The following is a 19,240-nucleotide window of genomic DNA, read 5'->3' on the forward strand; positions in this document are numbered from 1 at the left end:
TCACTTAATTCAGGAGATTTACATCGAAAGATGAATCATCTTTGAGTTAGACGATCAAAAATAATTTCTCTTCGAATAACTTGTTAAGTCGAATAAATCTCAACGCATCGGATTGACAATCAAGATAAACATCAGTATACTTGTCTCAATCTCAGCATTGTAAGTGCAAATTGATTTAAATCCCGTTGCTTACATCAAACAAAAGATATCATAAATTGCTGGTTTATTTTTTAGTTTTAGTGATCGTATGCTGTGAATTATATTATATTTGAAATTCCACTTTGGTTAAACCTTTTTAGTCTTTTGATCTATAAATTTAAAAATTTATATTAAAAAAATTTATAATGATGAAAGTAAAATATTTAATTTTATTTATCCTGACGCTATCGGGTTTATCAATGGAAGATCTAGCACATGCATGAATAGCACAAAAACGATAGATAAAAAATAATTTTAATGATGGTGGCAAATGACGGTGCTATGGGTAGTTGTTATGGTGGTGGTTGGCAACAACAATAATATAGTCAATATTATCAATATCGATCCAAATATCAACGACAATGATAAAGAGGAGATAGAGCGATGAGGCATCTACGTTGGCACCAAAGGAGGAAGGTAAGACATTTGCATTGCCACCACACTGCTTTGCCTTCTCTTTCTCCTCCGATGTCGCTCTTCATCTACGTTGGCACTGGAGAATGAAGAGAAGGCAAGTGGTGGCATTTGTGTCTGTGTCGCTCTCAATCATCAGATGGTCGCTTCGTCTAGTGGCACGACATATTCGAGGAAAGGGCAATGGGTGGCGAAGAGGGAGAGATTGTGAGCGAGCTTTGCAAAAAGACATGTCTACTTTGAGCTCTCGATCTTTAGGATTATGGTCATCGACCTACTTCTAGATCAACTCCACTCATGATTGTAGGAGATTCGATCAAACGATAAGGATTAATCTCACACAAAATGGAGGCCTAAAGAGTACAGATCTGATGGTGGAAGAGATAACACACCCCCATCCTCCTTCTCATTCATCGGATCCATTGCCATCATCTTTCTGATGCTCTCCCCCACCACCACAGTATCAAAGGTGAGCGAAAAGGAGAATGAGAATTTGTTCTCTCTCTCACCGTCGGATCTGTAATCTTTGAACTTTCATTTTATGTGGCAATTAGTTCTCATCGTTGAATCGGATCCCCTCCAATTACGAGTGGAGATAATTCAGAAGTAAGTTGGCAATCAAACTCTTGTGGTCAGGCGTATACATCATTCATGGGCTGGCTAAAGCTCGAGAGCTCGAAGAAGGCGCATCTCTTTGCCAAGCTCACTTGTAACCTCTCTCTCCTCGTCACCCACCACCCCTTCCTCAAATCCATCATGCTATTGGACGAAGTGACTATTCGAGGATTTAAGTATGGTGTCTATGCAAATGTCTCGCCTATCTCCTCTTCCTCCTTCGTGCCAAAGGAGGAAGAGGAGATAGAGCGATGCAGTACCGATGTAGATGCCTCATATTCTTTCTCTTCATTTTTCGATGGTAACATAGATACCTCACCACTCTATCCTTCTCTTTCTTCTCATTATTGATGTTCAAATCGATATTAGCAAGGCCAATCATCGCATCGTTGTCGCCGATCACTACCTCAACAGTTATCCATGGTACCATCATTCGTCACCATCTTTAAAATTATTTTTTCGTACATCGTTTTCATACCATTCATGTACATGTTATCACATGCTATATTTTTCATTAGTAAAGCTGACGATATTATGATAAATGAGGTTAAGTATTTTTTTAATAATTATAAATATTTAATATAAATTTTTTAAATCTAAAGATCGAAATAGTAAATATGTTTAACCATAAGGGCTAATATATAATTAGCCCCTATTTCTCGCAAACAAATATTAAGGTTTCAAATGACGTACCAGTGGGGATGGTCGAACCTGCGTGGGTCGAATTTGCGATCAGCGTTTCCTGTATGATTGCTGACAGGATTCAGCAATCAATTGATAGAGCGCTGAAGAGGGCTCGTTCTACTGGTGGTCGTAGTGGGGTCCGGTTGTTTTACCGGTGAGGATCGTCGAACCAGGCGATCAGAATCTCCTGTATGGTTACAGTCGGGATTCAGCAATAAATGCGCAGAAATGGGGCCCTGCTCGTTCTCTATTGGGGCGTCGTAGTGGGGCTCGGATTGTTTTACTGGTGGGGATCGTCGAAGCTGACTTGAGTTGATCAGGCGATCAGCAACGGACTCGCTCGACCAACGTCACTTTTGAGTTCTCCGTTCGTTCGTTCGTTCAGAGGAGAGGAGGCCTACTATAAATATGAGAGAGAGCCATTTCGCCTCGCGATCTCCGTCGGGCGCCGCTCGTTGGTCACTGGAAAGTTGGCTTCGGTGAGAAGGTCATATTTCTTCTTCATCATCTTCTTCTTCTACATCTCTTGTGTCTCGCATTTGGTGTGTCTGATCCGATTTGGTTTCCTTGGGCTTCTTACTATTGTCGATCTGATCTTGGCCAAACGGATTGGGTACGGATGTACCTTTGTAGCGTGATCGAGATCTCCCGATTTAGTTCGTGCGATCTGAGATCTGGACTACGACGATTTAGGTCCTTTTGTTACCTCGATTGCTTTGATTTGGTAGATAACGGTGTGATCTCTAGTTTCAACGTGGCTCATCCGAGATCTAAATTAGTGTTGAATGGGAAGACGTAAGTTCTAATAGCTTCTCCTTCAATTTTCTTGAGTGAATTTAGATTCTTGGTCCTCCCTCGACATGGGATCTTTGAGAGAACAAAGGTCATCCGCACAGATCATCTAATTCTTCGTTCTATTTATCGTTCATTCTCCTTTTGAATCTTTTTTCGCAGAAGTTTTGGCTGTTAGCGAGGTTTGTACTTTTGTACCTGTTGATTTCATTGCGTTTCTTGAATCCGGCCCGGTAGGTGGATGGTAGGGCCTCAGGTAGATTTTTCATGGTTGTCTTTTTCCTTTTTTATTAATTCTTTTTGAATTTTGATCTACGGGTCCATTTCTTTTTTAAAATAAGCTTTGTTTGATGCCTCTTCTACCATGTTCTACTGATTTCGATAACCTTTTCTTCCTTTTCAATCGTTTCACGCGGCCAGAAGGGGTTGAGCCTGATGGAACCTTTGGGCACTTTCTGTTTGCGTTTTTGCCTTATAGGCACCAAAAGATATTTGCTACCAAACAAGAAAGTAGAGGGCCCATTTAGCCTTTCTTCTGCTTTTGGTGTTGCTAAAAGGAAACAGGAACATCACCACGGAGCACATGTGATTGGGGTTTTGGCTGGAAGAACTAGGGTGGATCAACAGTGGCCTGGGTATAACAAGGGCCATTTAACCATCGTGGACTTGAAGAATTCGAAAGAAGTTTGTAGATCTCTTCCAAGTACACAAAATTTTGTTTCCAGAATCCTTCACAAAAAAACAAAAACTAGAAATGAATGAATCAGACACTTTCTTGCATCCATTTTTCACATATTATGTAAAAAGCAAGAAGAAAAAGAAATGAAAGTAAGCTATTCAGGCAGTAATTTGGTTCTGCAGATCCATCCCAGGTACCAATCATCCAGCTACTTAGATGGTGGTAATTGTGCAAATTAATGGTTGAAATGTATCTCATGTAATCAACTTGAGCAACCTCTGGTCCTAGTGTAGCTTGTCCTCATAGTAAATCTCACTTACGATAACTCATGCATAGTTCTGCACGTCTTTTTCCTTATTTTTCTGACTGTTGTTTTTTTAATGCTTATTTAAGTTCTTTTATGAAACCTTAGTTTATGCCATTTCACATTTTTCTTGAAGTAAAATTTGAGTCGCTTTAACTATATTGTTTCATAAGCTGAGATGTTTCTCATCATCTTTGTTCCATATGTTTTCTTTAATATTGAAATTTCTCTTCTAAACTTGTAGAATACTGAGATAAGAGGGTTTAACTATTATACCTAGAGCTTTATTCTTTAGCTAATGAATCAACAACATATGTGATACCTCAGTTAAGTGCCACATCCGTTGCGGGGGGAGGATTGAATTGGATTATAATGCTAGATGGAACTACTGTCAATAATTTGAGCTTAGGCATTTTGGACTAATGATTGAGACTCACTAAGTTAATGGGTCAATTATCGCATCAAATTAGGTCATTATAACAAGTCCTTCTTAGAGAGTTGCATGTGTTCCTTAAGTTTAACATAATGAAAGCTTTGGTTATGTGGACCTACAAGATAATCTGTATATTAATGAAGGTAGTATCATTGTAATTATAATTAAACATGTGAGTTTGCACAAAGTTTTTCACTGATAAGAAATGTTTACAAAAATTAGTCTATGGATTTTCTCAACTCTGATAGACCTGGTGTTTCATGGTACTAATAGTTCCACATATCTAGCTGAAAATGTAGATATGTTAAAAGAAATTCTATTGATTCATGTCGTATGCATTTTCTTCTTGATAGGGGAATCTTCCTAACCGATGATAACTTGACATGGGATTATACACGTGACAGCCCAATTGATATAACGGAGACATGACCTGCCCCTTTAGTCTGCCCACGTGGACATCAGTCCAAGGGGTGGTTATGGATTTTTCCCTCAAGGAATATTTCATGGGATATTCCTCTTCTTTTTTACCTGATACAAAAAAGGTATCTTTTGTGTAGCAATCGAGGTCAAACATTTTTTACTATCTTCACCCATTCACCTTAGGATTAACTTAAGCGTCGGAGGGACCAAGTTGAGAAACCCACCCGACCTCAGTCTTTATGTAGGTCATCCCTGGAGCATGTGAGCAAATCCACCTCATCCCTCGGGAGAGCTCTAGAGAAACCTCGGTGGCTATCTCACCCTTCGTGTGCATGTGGACCCGAACCATGTTGGACTAACTAGGACATCATCGATTTTTCTCTTAACATTTTGGTGTTAGAAGGAGGGCCCAAGTCATAGGAATGTTAGCTTGCCGATCCCCTCAACGAGCATTCGAGCGAAAATGCTCTACCCCCTGCTAAAGTCTTCCTGAACCTCGCTCAATAAGTGTAGATGATGATGGGGATATAGACTGTCACCCCACTCTTACCTCAAGCTCCTATTGTAGGGACTCAATCTAGTTGTTCAGTGTGACTACCTACTTAATCAACCACATGATCTGCTCATTCAGCACCATGACCTTGCTGAGGAGCTCGACATTACAGGTCCTCATGGAGTTGAGCTCCCCAACCTATTCGAGCCGCTCATCATCAATCTGGTGATTGTGGCCCCGAATGGTCCTCAATCACTTGGACTTGCTGGAGAGGTGTTGATAGGCCTCGTCTAGCTTTTCCTTACACTCGACGGCCTAAGCCTCAAGAATGTCGACAAGGGTCGAGTCACCCCACTCCCTCTTCAGCTCCTCCACTTTGTCATCGAGGTTGTCGATCTTTATCGGCTATTGGGAGATGATACTCCCAACATCACTTAATCAATCAAACCCATGATGTAGTGGTGATGTTGCAAATAAGATAGAATTTGAAGGAGCAACCCCGAGAAACAAAACCCAACCTATAACTTAGAGGCACTTACCACCACTTTGTTCTTGAAGGCTGCATCGATCATAACCTTCGAGGGCCATGAGTACACTTGCTTTGCCATTGGGCAACATAGCAAGCCTCGGCAATATTGGTTCAAGGCCTCGTCATTGTCCCACACACATTGGTCGACATGTGGATTGTCCCACCTTAGTAGAAGCTCAACGATCTTTAGCGCCATGAAGGCAGCGCCTTGCTCTTGCAAAACTTGTACACTGATCTCCACCTACCTCCCTTCTTCGTCAAGGAGGCCTTGGGTGCTTAAGCTACATTGGGGGCTTGAGGCCCTCTGGGCACCTCTATCTCTAGGGCTTGGTTGACCTCAGGGTCCTCCCTAGCCGAGGCTTGAGTGTGCATGACCTTAGTCATAACCACCTTCTTCTTAAGTTGTCTGATGGCAAGGGACCTTTCAGCTCGAGTCTCCCTTGGAAGCTTAGTTGTTGGCTCTTGAGGAGGTTGGACGGGGGCTAAGGAAGCAACCATCGCACTTGAGGTAGAGCCTGCTGCCCACCTCTTCATCGCTCAAAGGTCCATTCCTACAAGAAGCCCAAAGAGCTAAGTCATGGATCGAGTAAACTGGACATTGGGAAAAAGGAGTTCAAGTTATACCCCGAAGAGTCGAGCTTAGACCCACATTGATCAACCAATCCTCATCCATCTTCCTAATGGCCTCTGAAGAGGAGAGTATCTCCCTCAACTGAAGCACTTGCTCTATCACCTTGGGGGTTAGGAAGGGGGGGTGTTATCTATGAGATGTGTCGACCAACCTAGATCGAACCCTAGTTCTACAACTCCTTATGAAGAAAAAGCGCTCATTCCAATCTTTGTTGTTGGATGGAACGCCAGTCACCTTAAAGCCTGAGGGGACCAGGTTGACCAATCCCACCCTGACCTCCTTGTAAGTGCTTGAGGTGATTGGGTTAGTCAATCCCGACCTGACCTCCTAGGTGAGCGTCCAAGGTGACCAGGTTAGCTAATCAAGACTTGACCTCCTCAACGAACGCCTGATGTGACTAGGTCGACTAGTCTCGATTCAACCTCAACGATCTCCATTGATCGGGTCGAGTAGTTCCTAACCTCCTCGAGCGGATCCTAGCCCATCCTGGTTCACCCAGCATTTGGGATCCCCCCTCCACTTCCACATGGTCCCCGTGTCGAGCCGCCCACCGACTGCACTTTGACCCCTCTAGGAGAGTTCCCAAAGTGCACCCAAAGTGCACCTTCGGTTGGTATAAAGGAGACAAGACTTTCCCCTTTCGTTTGCCAACGTGGACATTAGTCCAAAAGAGACAATTATGGGTTGTTCTCTTAAGGAATATTCTACGGGATGTTACCCTTCTTTTTACTTGGTATAAAAAGATCTTTTGCACAGTAATTGAGGTCAAACATTTTTTACTATTTCTACCCATCCACCTTAGGTTAACTTGGGCGTCAGGTCGAGAAACCCGCTCGACCTCAGTCTTCGTACATGTCATCCCCGGAGCACATAAGCATATTCATCGTAGCCCTCAGGAAAGCTCTAGAGACACCTTAGCGACCATCTCACCCTTCTTGCACATGCAAACTTGAACTATGTCTGGCTGACTAGGATGTCATCGATTTTCCCCGAACACTTTGTATTGTTCTCCCTTTGTCTTTTTCTTCTTACAATAATTTGGAAGTGATCTTACAATAATTTGGGAAACTAGTAATATTGGACCAGATGGTATTTTCTATCAAATTGAGTAAAAGTATCCAATGACTTGCTTCTGTATCTTCTGAATGTGCATTTGAATGCATGAAGTTCTTGATGATGACATAATGTTAGAGAAGATACCTTCTTTTAATATTCAATTTTAACATAGGGTTGGTCTGGTTTGCCTATGGTGTCACAATCTGAGTTTGAAAACCACCATACATACAATGCAAAATGATAAGCGCCCCATAGAGTATTGGCAAATGACATGCCATTCCCTAGCTAGCCAGCCTGACTAACCCACTAATGGTGTCAATCCTCTAGGTTCTAGACATTTCTGTGACAACTTGTTAAAAATGCACATGTCTTTACATTTAATTTCTTTTATGCCAATACCCTTTGTAGTTTGGAAGTCCCTGAATTGTTAAGAATACATTTTGGTCAATATTTGAGGGGGTTGGGGTTAGGTTCAGCTAAATTACCATTAAACCTTAGCTAGCCTGAGGACTGTTCATGGAATTAGTGCAAAAGGGCACTGATCCATATTTGCTTACTTTTCAAGGGTTGAGGATTTTATCGTCAAACATAGTTTAGGAGCAACTTATATGTGAAAAAAGTTTATTTTACAAATAAACCATGCATTTAAAAGTTTCCTTTCAACCTTATCAGCTGTAAAGTACAAAGAAAAATTGATTTGGGAATTTATAAGCAAAATTTGACTCAAAATGTAAATTATTTTTTACAGCATGCTTTCCTTTGTAATATTACATAAGAGTGATGTGGTATTATTAGTTAATTCTGACTAATTTTTATGACTTTTCATAAGTTTAATGCAATCACAATCATAGATTGTTGAGATTATACAAAATACGTCCTGATAAAATGTATCCATGTACTGCATGTCCTACTTTTTCAAGTTTGTATGTCAACCTATCTGTGTCATATTTGTACATGTCTGTTCCCTGGTCTTTGCCTCACAAGTAGCAGTTAACTTTTTTATTCTGTTTCTCCATTACTTTTATGATTCTTTTCATACGTAAATTCTAGTGTTCTTTGGTTCCTTTGTCATGATTCAAATGGTTTGTGCTTCTTGGCATATGCGAAAGAACAACAACAGATCAACTCAATTATGCAAGTCTCACAAACTTGAATGCTTTACTTTTGACTGACTCTTGATGTTTGGTTTAAAAATCAGGGGTTTATACTCTTAGCTCCCTGTATTGTGGTGTACGATGGCATTGACAGCACTTACAACTGTGTCTATTGGATCAGTTTGTGCTCAACCTAGGTTGGGAGCAAGACCCAAGGCCTCTGGCTTTGGTTTTACTTGCTCAAAGTCCTTCAATGTTTTCAGTGGCCTGAAGGCAGCATCCTCAGTTGGCATCGAAGCAGATACATCCTTTTTGGGCAAGGAGGACAATGCTTCTCTCCAGGCATCTTTTGTTCCAAAGATTAAACCAAAACAAGTTTTTCTAAATCAACTCCACCCCCATGCATCCTCGTTTAAGGTGGCTGTCCTTGGGGCTGCTGGTGGGATTGGCCAACCTCTAGGACTTCTGATTAAGATGTCTCCTCTGGTCTCAGCATTGCATCTTTATGATATTGCGAATGTTAAAGGAGTAGCTGCAGATCTCAGCCATTGCAATAGCCCTGCTCAAGTTTTGGATTTCACTGGACAATCAGAATTAGCCAAATGTCTGAAAGGAGTTGATGTTGTTGTCATTCCCGCAGGAGTGCCAAGGAAGCCAGGCATGACACGGGATGATTTATTCAACATCAATGCTGGCATTGTAAAGACGCTGATTGAGGCTGTTGCAGACAATTGTCCTGATGCCTTCATCCACATCATCAGCAACCCAGTAAACTCCACTGTTCCCATAGCTGCAGAGGTACTCAAGCAAAAGGGAGTCTATGATCCTAAGAAGCTTTTTGGTGTGACCACCCTTGATGTTGTTAGAGCTAACACTTTTGTTGCTCAAAAGAAGAACCTAAAGCTTGTCGATGTGGATGTACCAGTTATAGGGGGTCATGCTGGCATTACTATTTTACCATTGTTGTCGAAGACAAGACCATCAACAACATTTGCCGATGATGAGGTTGAAGAGCTGACTCTAAGAATACAGAATGCTGGCACAGAGGTTGTCGAGGCAAAAGCCGGTGCTGGATCCGCAACCCTGTCCATGGCCTATGCAGCAGCACGGTTTGTTGAAGCGTCACTTCATGCTCTTGACAGTGACGGGGATGTTTATGAGTGCTCCTTTGTAGAGTCTGATCTAACTGAGCTGCCTTTCTTTGCATCAAGAGTCAAGATCGGAAAGAAAGGTATAGAAGCCATTGTATCTTCTGATCTCCAGGGTCTGACAGAGTATGAGACCAATGCACTGGAAGCATTAAAGCCGGAGTTGCAGGCTAGCATTGAGAAGGGCATGGCATTTGTTCACAAGCAGGCAGTAAATGCTGAATCTGCTTAAGTTTTGATATTGTATCTTTTTTTTTTCTTTATCAGTAGTCTTGCAAGAACAGAATAAAAACAGGGATGGTCAAGGCAGTCCAGTTTGATGCTAAAGCAGGTTTCCATGTTCTAAGCTCGAGAAGTTATGCCCTTGAGGAGATTCGAGAGAAGTTAAGCTGTTTTCAGCGATATTAGAGGGAAGAGAGAACTGAGCAATGACCAAGGAAGGACGGTTCTTTCGGCAACTGCATTGGGTATTTTTCTTATCCATCAACTGATATTGTTTTCTTGTTTAGTTTTTTTTTTGGCTGTTTAGCCATGTTGTTTAACCTTTCAAATAGAGATCATGAACCTTGTATGATTCAAGAGAACAAGGTTTCTCGAAATTGACTTGTCATCGGCAATAGAACATGGCATTACCATGTTAGGACTCTAGCTTGGAGAGTCCTAATTGAGAGGGACATTCATGTAAAAATGTTAGGACTCTAGCTAGGAGAGTCCTAATTGAGAGGGACATTCTGTTAGGACTCTAGCTAGGAGAGTCCTAATTGTGAGGGGCATTCATGTAGGAGGTTTTTTCTTAGAGAAGAATTAGGAGTTGTAAGGGAATAGGAGTCTTGAGTAGGAGTCCTATTAGGAGTTGGTTAGAAGTAAGAGTCTTAAGTAGGAGTCCTATTAGGAGTTAGGGTTTAGAAGCCCTATAAATAGCCATGTATTCTTTCTCTTTTCATAAGCAATAGATGAATCTTTTTTGCAGCCTTTGAGCAGCAACTTGGAGGGAGGAACCCCTATAGAGTTCCAAGGAGGCCGATCCCTTAAAGAGATCAACCCCAAGTTTAGAATCTGTAAGGGTTCAATCACCTGGTATCAGAGCAGCGTTCTTGGCGTCTCGCTGCCCTTCCACAGTCATCCATCAACCCTCTACAACCATCCAAAGCAATTCCCACAATTGCTTAAAAGATTGTCACCGAATTTCGCCATCATCTCCACCACCGCGGATCATCCTTTGATCTCCCCGTTAATTGCAACAGGTTCTGGTTTCCTACCTTACTGCTGCTGCAATTTAGTTATCCTTATTCGAAAATAAAAAAAAAATCGTTCTTATATTGCTGCATAAACTTTTCGTCACAAAGTTTTCATCTCTACGACGAAAGATACATTGCAGAATTCCAACCGCATAGCACCATCTGTTTGATCTTGCTACTATGCTTTTTCTATCTAAATTTCTACGAAATTTTTATGACATCTTTGACACTTCCTAACAGTGGATTTTCCTTTGGTTTCATAAAAAAATTCTCAATATAAACTACTGATTTTTTATGTCCAATCTGCTACACTTGAATTGCAGAATTCAAGCCGCATAGCACCATCTGTTTGATCTTGCTACTGTGCTTTTTCTATCCAAATTTCTACGAAATTTTTATGACATCTTTGACACTTCCTAACAGTAGATTTCTCTTTGGTTTCATCGAAAAATTCTCAATATAAACTACTGATCTTTTATGTCCAATCTGCTGCACTTGAAAATCTATGCTGCAGAAAATTTCAGCTGCATATCGTTGCCTTAACCCATCTATTTGCAATCTTTTTTGAATGAAATTTCTTATAGACTTCATATATCATCTTGGCTTCCATCTAAGATTGATCTATTAAGAAATTCATCTCTAAAAACGATTTTATGTTGTTGCAAATTTTCATCGTAACCTGCTGAAATTTTTCGATGATAATTCTGCAATTGCAACTTGCACCAATTTCTTTGCTGTTATACTGCCGAAATTTTCTTGATTAAATTAGATATTCTTGCTGTCATATAAACTGTGATTTTGCTATCAATTCCCTCCTCAATTCTCTCAAGTTTTTGGTGGAAATTACGTCGAGAAACCGTTGTTTCTTCGACGACAATTCTACTCTTACAAGACAGCACATACTTGCTGCAACTTCCACGGATTTCTGTCAAACCTTTGCTACCATCTACCACAGATCCAAAACTTTCATCCACAGCCCTAAAACTCTACCAAACCACACCCTCAAACTACACCCAAAACAGCCACAAAACAAGCCTAAACCGTAGCCTACATCCACCAATCCACCAACACTTTCGACCATCACTTCTCTCAACCTATACATGCCTTTAACCCAACAGCAAAAGAGAGATCTTAACATCATTGATTTGGGGCCATATACTATGGCATCTAAGGAGGCAATCAATGCTAAATTCGAAGCCTTGGAGGCGCGAATGGAGGATAAGATTCGGACGCTCTTTACCGAACTCAGATTGGGCCGACCACTAAGACCGAAGAAATCATATCAAGGAGAGAGCTTTGCCCAATCACACCAAGCCCGAAGAGATGACTTCCAAGGGAGGGTAGGCTCTATGACCAACCCCAACTATCCATGCATGAGAGTGGACTTCCCTAGATGGGAAGAAGGAGACCCAATTGGTTGGATCTCGCGCGCGGAGCGATATTTTCGGTACCACAAAACCGCGGATGTATTTATGGTGAAAATTGCAGCTATACATCTTGAAGGGGATGCTATACAGTGGTTTGATGGGTTTGAACATACTTATGGAGTCCTTTCATGGCAACAATTCAAAGAAGGACTGCTGATCCGCTTCAGACCAACCGATTACGAGAATATTGATGGACAACTAGCAAAGATCCGACAAACTTCCACCATTCAGGAGTACCAAACCAGGTTTGAAAGGTTATCTAATCAAACTCATGATTGGTCTCAAAAACAGCTATTGAGGACCTTCATTGAGGGCTTGAAGCCGGAGATCCGAGGAGAAGTTAAAGCGCAACAACCGTACACGCTTATGGCAGCCATCTCTTTCGCACGACATCAAGAGGAGCAATTGAACCATGAAGCTCGGAGGACTAGGGTCACTCCTCAACCAGTAATATTGAAGCCCTCAGCCCCCCTACTGTCGACCAAGTCCCTGCACCAAAGAGGTTAACAGGAAAAGAGCTTCGGGAGCGATATGCGAAGGGGTTATGTTGGCATTGTGACGAGCCGTGGAGCCGTGAGCATCGTTGTAGTAAAGGGGGACTTCTTATGATTGAACCGATAGAAGAAGAGGTCATTGAACATCCAAAAGAGAGCCTTGAAAATGAAGAAGAAGATGCAGAAGAAGAGCCACAACCGATCGAAGTTACGGTATATATACTAGCTAGCTACTCAAACCCGCAAACGATGAAAATTGGAGGCCTTCTCAAACAACAACCAATCACTGTTCTCATCGACACGGGCAGTACTACTAACTTCCTAAATAGTAAGCTTGCTGTTCGGATATCATTACCTATCGAGAATCGCTGCAGGTTTGATGTTAAGGTCACCGACGGACAGATTTTGAATTGTGATCATAGGCGCTTGCAGGAGAAACTATTGCTGCAGGACCAAGAGATAATTGTAGATTTCTTCCTTCTCCCTCTTAACAATCATGAGGCCATGCTCAGAATTAAATGGTTGACGTCATTAGGTGATATTTCTTGGAATTTTATGAAACTAATTATGAAATTTTACAGTAAGGAGAAACAGGTGACATTGCACGGGAAACGTGGGGGCGACATAACAATGATTTGCACACAACAAATGGAGAATGTTTTGCATAAAGCATGCAGCGGCTTTTTGGTACAACTTGAGCAGCAAACTAAGGGAGAGCCAACAGAATTTGAAGATTCAAATCTACTTCCTTTGCTTGCTGAATTTTCAAATATATTTGACGAACCGCGCAACCTGCCTCTTACCTGTCGACATGATCATTGTATAATGATTCTTCCAGGCAAATCTTCAAAAAATGCTCAGCCATATCAGTATCCACATCTCCAGAAGGATGAAATAGAAAGGATTATAAAAGAGATGCTCGAAACAGGAGTTATTCGGCCAAGTTGCAACCTCTACTCTTCGCCGGTGCTACTTGTACGCAAGAAGGACGGAACAAGGTGAATATGTGTTGATTACCGAGCTCTCAATGGCATAATCATCAAGGACAAATACTTTATTCCAATAGTAGATGAATTGCTAGATGAAATGGAGCACAAATCTTTACAAAGCTGGACCTTTGATCCGGGTATCATCAAATACGAGCATGCGAAGAAGACATACGGAAAACCACCTTTTGAACACACAACAACCACGAATCTTTGCTTTCTTCAACAAAAGGTGGAATATCTTGGGCATATCATATCAGAGGAAGGTGTGGCAGTGGACCCCTTCAAAATTGGAGCAATGCAAAACTGGCCGACCTCGAGAAACATAAAATTGCTACGTGGCTTTCTGGGTTTAACAGGCTACTACCGCAAGTTCGTGAAAAACTATGGAAAGATCAGTGCACCACTTACTTCCTTACTAGAAAAAGATGTCTTCCAATGGTTGGACAGAGCCTCCGCTGCCTTCGACAAACTTAAGGCAGCCATGACGACGACGCCGGTGCTAACACTACCAGATTTCAACCGACCCTTCATTATTGAGGCCGACACATCTGGAGTCAGAATTGGAGCCATTCTCATGCAAGATGGTCGACCACTCGCATACACTAGCAAGGCATTATCTCCCTCCGATCAAAATATGTCAACATATGATAAGGAGATGCTCGCCATTGTGCGCGCAGCAACGAGGTGGAGATTGTACTTGATCAGGCGATACTTTCAAATCAAGACTGACTATAAAAGCCTAAAATATCTCTTGGAGCAGAAGATATCTTCCCCCGAGCAGCAAAAATGAGGTACTAAATTGAAAAGGAGTACGACATATCACCCACAAACCAACAGCCAACCGGAAGTTTTAAACAGGTGCTTGGAGACAGCCCAAAGCCACCCACCAAATATGACTATCCAAAGAGAACTCCAGACCCAGCCAAGTGCCATTATTGATCGACGGATCGTGACTCGACGATGACGACCCACTAATGAAGTGCTAATACAGTGGGCGAACCTACCAAAAGAAGATGCCACTTGGGAGAACTATGATGACTTGAAGATCAAATTCCCAGAATTCATGAATCATCAGCCTCGAGGACAAGGCTGATTTGAAGAGGGCGGGTCTGTTAGGACTCTAGCTTGGAGAGTCCTAATTGAGAGGGACATTCATGTAAAAATGTTAGGACTCTAGCTAGGAGAGTCCTAATTGAGAGGGACATTCTGTTAGGACTCTAGCTAGGAGAGTCCTAATTATGAGGGGCATTCATGTAGGAGGTTTTTTCTTAGAGAAGAATTAGGAGTTGTAAGGGAATAAGAGTCTTGAGTAGGAGTCCTATTAGGAGTTGGTTAGAAGTAAGAGTCTTAAGTAGGAGTCCTATTAGGAGTTAGGGTTTAGAAGCCCTATAAATAGCCATGTATTCCTTCTCTTTTCATAAGCAATAGATGAATCTTTTTTGCAGCCTTTGAGCAGCAACTTGGAGGGAGGAACCCCTATAGAGTTCCAAGGAGGCCGATCCTCTAAAGAGATCAATCCCAAGTTTAGAATCTGCAAGGGTTCTAACATACCATCCCGTGATTAGGGGGTTGTCCTTTCGCTGTTCATGGTTTGCAATATCATGATCGGAAGTTTTTAGTAATAGAACTTGCAGTAGAACATTTTCCTTTTTGACTTTTTTTATTGTGACGGTTGGGTAGAGTAGTTGTGTTGTCCTTTTCAAGTGCTCTAAGTTAATATTTTCTCAAGTACTTCTTCCCTCTTACCAATACAATTAAAATATATGTTATTTATATTATATTATATTATATATATATATATATATTTATATAATCAGTTGACTCATCGGTTCAACCAATATACTAGTAACGCTAGGATTGATTGGATGAGTTTTCCATGGGATTTTGAGAATTATGCTTGTCTGTCATCTAAAACATAAATGAAATGAAAGAAAGAGAGATGGATAAGGTTTTGACTCTCAATTTTTGATAAGTGAATATTATTTTTATCATTAAATTAATATTTTAGATATAAAATTTATAGAGTAATATCTTAAATATTAATTTTTTGTTAAATGAATTTGGTGCGTCATCATCTATCGACTGTGCTTTGAATAATTGCTAAGTAGATATAGCACATCATCACCATCAGATGTTAATATTTTAGGTGTGAAATGAATCATTTGGTATATCATCACTATCAATGTGTTATGAAAAATTCATCGGGTTTAATCCCAAATTACATCATCATTATAAATGTGTGTAAAAATAATATCTAAAAGTTTACATCATCATTATAAATGAGTCTAAGTCTGATGCACTTTATTTCCTGTTCTTGTTATTCTAATAAAGCGGTGATCGTGCCATAATTTACGCGATCATATCACTGTGAGAGCCTTGTACACTTTTTATCTCCACTTCTCGTTAGTAAACCCACAGTACATCTCAAACGTAAGCAGCAGACACAACGAAAACATAAATATTTAGAATAACATATAATAATAATAATGCAAACGGAACACAACTTGGTAAAAGACTATATAAGTTGACCAATTCGTTTGTCCGACAGCACATCATCGATTAATTTATTTCACAGGGAACGGAACGGAATAGACGAAGGAAGCGCCGGCATCTCAGAAGGACGGGAACTCGATCTCGGAACCACACCTCTTCCGTGGAAGCACCGAGCACTCGATTAGTTTCGCCGCCGAAGTGTCGACGCACAGGTAAACCTGATACAGCTGGCTGTTCCCCCCCTCGTCGTTGTTGCACTCGATCCACGGGGTGTAACCGATCGCGTCGCTGATGGCGCTCACGACGCTCTTCAAGCTGTAATCGCCACCATCGGGCTGAATCCCTGCAGCAGCAGCTTCCATCTCAGACGACCACCACAAGGCTTCGGTAATCAATGGTGTGATCATATTGCGACTATTGAGTTTACCTGCATCCTGTAAGATCTGAAGAACGTCCACCTGTTTCTTCAGCTTGAGAGCTGCTTGGAAGTAGCCGTGCTGGTCGAGGACGGACTCGGAGCAGGTGCCGTGCTTCTCCCACTCGTGGGTCCAGAACTGGGTGCCGTCGCTGCTTGGGCACGCTAGGGTCGGCCACTTCTGTCGCATGGTACTCAACAGGTCCCTCACCTGCAACCAAAGCAACAAGACGGCTCCATAGGATGCTACACTTGCACGAACCAAAAACACAAAAATGGTAATCATGTTGTTTGGAGAAGGAAATCTTCTTTTTATGTGTTGCACGGAGACTCAAATCTGGCCCATGATTTCTGCAGAGTATCCCAATTCTCCTAATCATCACAGGATCATGAGGAGAGGAGGAGAATAAGATAGGATTAGGCACCTTGGAAGCATCGTAAGGGTTGTTGGGATCACAGTTAGACGGATAGGAACCATCGTTGTAGTTGGGCCAAAGGCCATGGATGCCGAAATCTGCCGCCGGCTTCCCCGAGGTCGGATAGCAGCAGCTCTTCGCGGTGTCGCAGTACGATCCCGGCCACTGCGTGCGTTCCAATGGATGATGATCATCAGCGTATCATCGTTACAGTGAACTGAGTCCGAGAAGAAAAGAACAAACGGCACCCTAACCTGCAGAACGAAGTAGAAGAAATCGAAGTCTTGTGCAAGACTGGTGGTTGCAACTGCCAGGAGAGGGAGAAGAAGAGAGACCGCCGGAGGATTCCTCCTTGTCATGGCTGTGAAGTATCCTTCCTTCTCCCTGATGCTTGTGTCAGGGTCCGAGGTGAGGCAAGCCACTGCAACATGGTGGCATATAAACACACAAGAGAACATAAATAAGCATATTCCACATTCATGCACCCCCACATAGGAAGCAACATGGAAAGCTCACCAATCAATCCTACTAAGATCGCAGGCGAGAGATGACACGACGAAGCAAACAAGGGAGTTGGGAGTCACAAAATTAGATTATTCTTAGTGAGGTAAACTATGTGATAAGAAGAGTGATGAAGGAAGGGAGGAGGAAGATCTCATGTGCTCCACCCTCTTCAGGAATGCAGATTAGGTTGGCTCACCATTTAATGGACATTGACTTGGGTGGGGTCAAGTGCTTTGAACTTTTCATGACCTATTCTCAGTGTGTATGTGAACTTAAGGAAACACAATAATGTACCAAAATATTGGGGCAAGAACAGTATAAGATGATTGGTTTGACCAGAGAAATTTATAGCAATTGGTAATAGTTATCAAGCATTTAAGTATATAATGTTTTAGTAAAAAGATAATAGTGAAAGTTGATGGTACTGAGGGACTGATAGAGTGATAAATATTTTTTTTTCTTTTTCATCCTTATAGTAGAAAAATACTCAAACATTTTGGAAAAAAATTAATTAGTTTTTACAACAAGTAAAAATTTAGGAAAATTTAAATATGTTTAAAATTCAAATCAATCAAAATTTTAGTTTTTGATTTTTCTTGTCCGATCGGTCCGTTCGATTCGATCTTTTATAACTAAGCTTTTAATTTCTCACTCATCAGATTGGATGTATGTATGTTTCTACTAAACAAATGACATTTTCTCCTTCCAGATTTCAGTTCCTTTAAATACAAAATTTAGAATAAGCTGTGGGTAAACTTTCAAGAAGCTCAAAGTAGGAAATGATCCATTAGGATACCCCAATGTCCTCTACCTATGCCAAGATTTGATTGTGGTCATGCTGAACTGGCTATCATTACTCCAATTGATGTGCCATATCGTATATGTAAGTTCACAGCCCATTTCTAAGAAGAAGAATCCACTTTGTTTGGCAGGACTTTATTGTCCATTTCAAGATTGGAAATCAATTCTTGACACTAATTCTTGACACTTTAATGCTTTCCTCGTATGAACAGTCTTTTTTAAACTAATGATCGTCTTGGCATGTCATTTATTGCTCGATGATATATATATATATATATATATATTATTTTTATTGATATACTAGTGATAATTGTAGATTGCGTGTTTTGGAAACTTAGATCCTTTTGATTTACTTAAATTCAAATTTAGAAGCTTTTAATATGATTTAACTCATTAATATGAGTTACTGACAAATAAGTATTATAGTCAGATGAAATTTATGGATAATTTAATCATCTTGATTCCCATCTAAATCGAATTTGATAAGCCAACAGATCGTATTGTTGGTGAAGATCACCAGAAATATTAATGGTTTCATTACTTGAGCCATTATTTTATATATATATAAACAATGATAGTAAATATAAGCAATTTCAAATACAATTAGTGGATTTTTTGTATTAGTTTTAAATGCTGGAGTGTATTTTTTTACTACAAGTTTTCGATAAATACTAATAAACAAGTGGCGATATATCTAAACTATATAAAACATATTAAGAATATAAAAATAGATTAATGTATGGACTTAAGCTTTTAGATGCAATGGTATTTGATCACCACATTTCAGGAACTCGATTTGGCTTAAGCTTTTTCATTTTCGTTATTTTTATTTTACATGATGAAAATTTTAATTTTTACGGGACGTAAGCGTGACCGATAATGACACAAACTTTATGTTTATTATTTTAGATTTATTACTGTTGATTGATTCTTTGTATTGTCCTATTGATATCAATCTTCCTTCCCTATAGTA

At 40.7% G+C, this 19,240-nt stretch overlaps 2 protein-coding genes and 1 long non-coding RNA gene across 5 annotated transcripts; 2 read left to right on the plus strand and 1 right to left on the minus strand.

Annotated features, from left to right (window-relative positions):
• The first annotated feature begins 2,287 nt into the window (after positions 1-2,287).
• On the plus strand, positions 2,288-10,823 carry LOC135585030 (malate dehydrogenase, chloroplastic-like). 2 transcript variants are annotated; one of them, XR_010487147.1, is made up of 3 exons: positions 2,288-2,398; positions 8,447-9,957; positions 10,461-10,823. XR_010487147.1 is itself a non-coding variant. In XM_065109726.1 (2 exons), the coding sequence occupies exon 2, from the start codon at positions 8,484-8,486 to the stop codon at positions 9,720-9,722; it is 1,239 nt and encodes a 412-aa protein (XP_064965798.1). In that variant the 5' UTR covers positions 2,288-2,398; positions 8,447-8,483; the 3' UTR covers positions 9,723-10,189. The 2 variants fall into 2 exon arrangements, 1 of the variants encoding a protein (XP_064965798.1); XM_065109726.1 differs by lacking the exon at positions 10,461-10,823 and having other exon boundaries at positions 8,447-10,189.
• A 5,264-nt stretch (positions 10,824-16,087) lies between these two features.
• On the minus strand, positions 16,088-17,629 carry LOC135611864 (extracellular ribonuclease LE-like). The gene is made up of 5 exons (XM_065107511.1): positions 17,479-17,629; positions 17,217-17,383; positions 16,972-17,127; positions 16,559-16,757; positions 16,088-16,474 (listed from the first exon to the last, which is right to left on the minus strand). Exons 2-5 carry the CDS (start codon positions 17,319-17,321, stop codon positions 16,251-16,253), a joined length of 684 nt encoding a protein of 227 aa, XP_064963583.1. The 5' UTR covers positions 17,322-17,383; positions 17,479-17,629; the 3' UTR covers positions 16,088-16,250.
• On the plus strand, positions 16,379-17,040 carry LOC135611866 (uncharacterized). Of its 2 annotated transcripts, none has more exons than XR_010486676.1 (3): positions 16,379-16,518; positions 16,602-16,824; positions 16,904-17,040. It is a non-coding gene; the product is annotated as an uncharacterized LOC135611866 (long non-coding RNA). The 2 variants fall into 2 exon arrangements; XR_010486675.1 differs by having other exon boundaries at positions 16,397-16,528.
• Positions 17,630-19,240: the final 1,611 nt, after the last annotated feature.

Source organism: Musa acuminata, chromosome BXJ2-5 (assembly GCF_036884655.1).
Source record: "Musa acuminata AAA Group cultivar baxijiao chromosome BXJ2-5, Cavendish_Baxijiao_AAA, whole genome shotgun sequence".
Lineage (NCBI taxonomy): Eukaryota > Viridiplantae > Streptophyta > Magnoliopsida > Zingiberales > Musaceae > Musa > Musa acuminata.

Bases quoted from the DNA above. Each gene is read 5' to 3' on its own strand.
- LOC135585030 (XM_065109726.1), top strand. From the start codon at position 8,484: ATGGCATTGACAGCACTTACAACTGTGTCTATTGGATCAGTTTGTGCT.
- LOC135611864 (XM_065107511.1), bottom strand. From the start codon at position 17,321: ATGACAAGGAGGAATCCTCCGGCGGTCTCTCTTCTTCTCCCTCTCCTG. The intron at 17,128-17,216 runs GTTAGGGTGCCG...GAACGCACGCAG, and splicing joins TCTTCTACTTCGTTCTGCAG to TGGCCGGGATCGTACTGCGA. The intron at 16,758-16,971 runs GTGCCTAATCCT...CTTTGGTTGCAG, and splicing joins ACCCTTACGATGCTTCCAAG to GTGAGGGACCTGTTGAGTAC.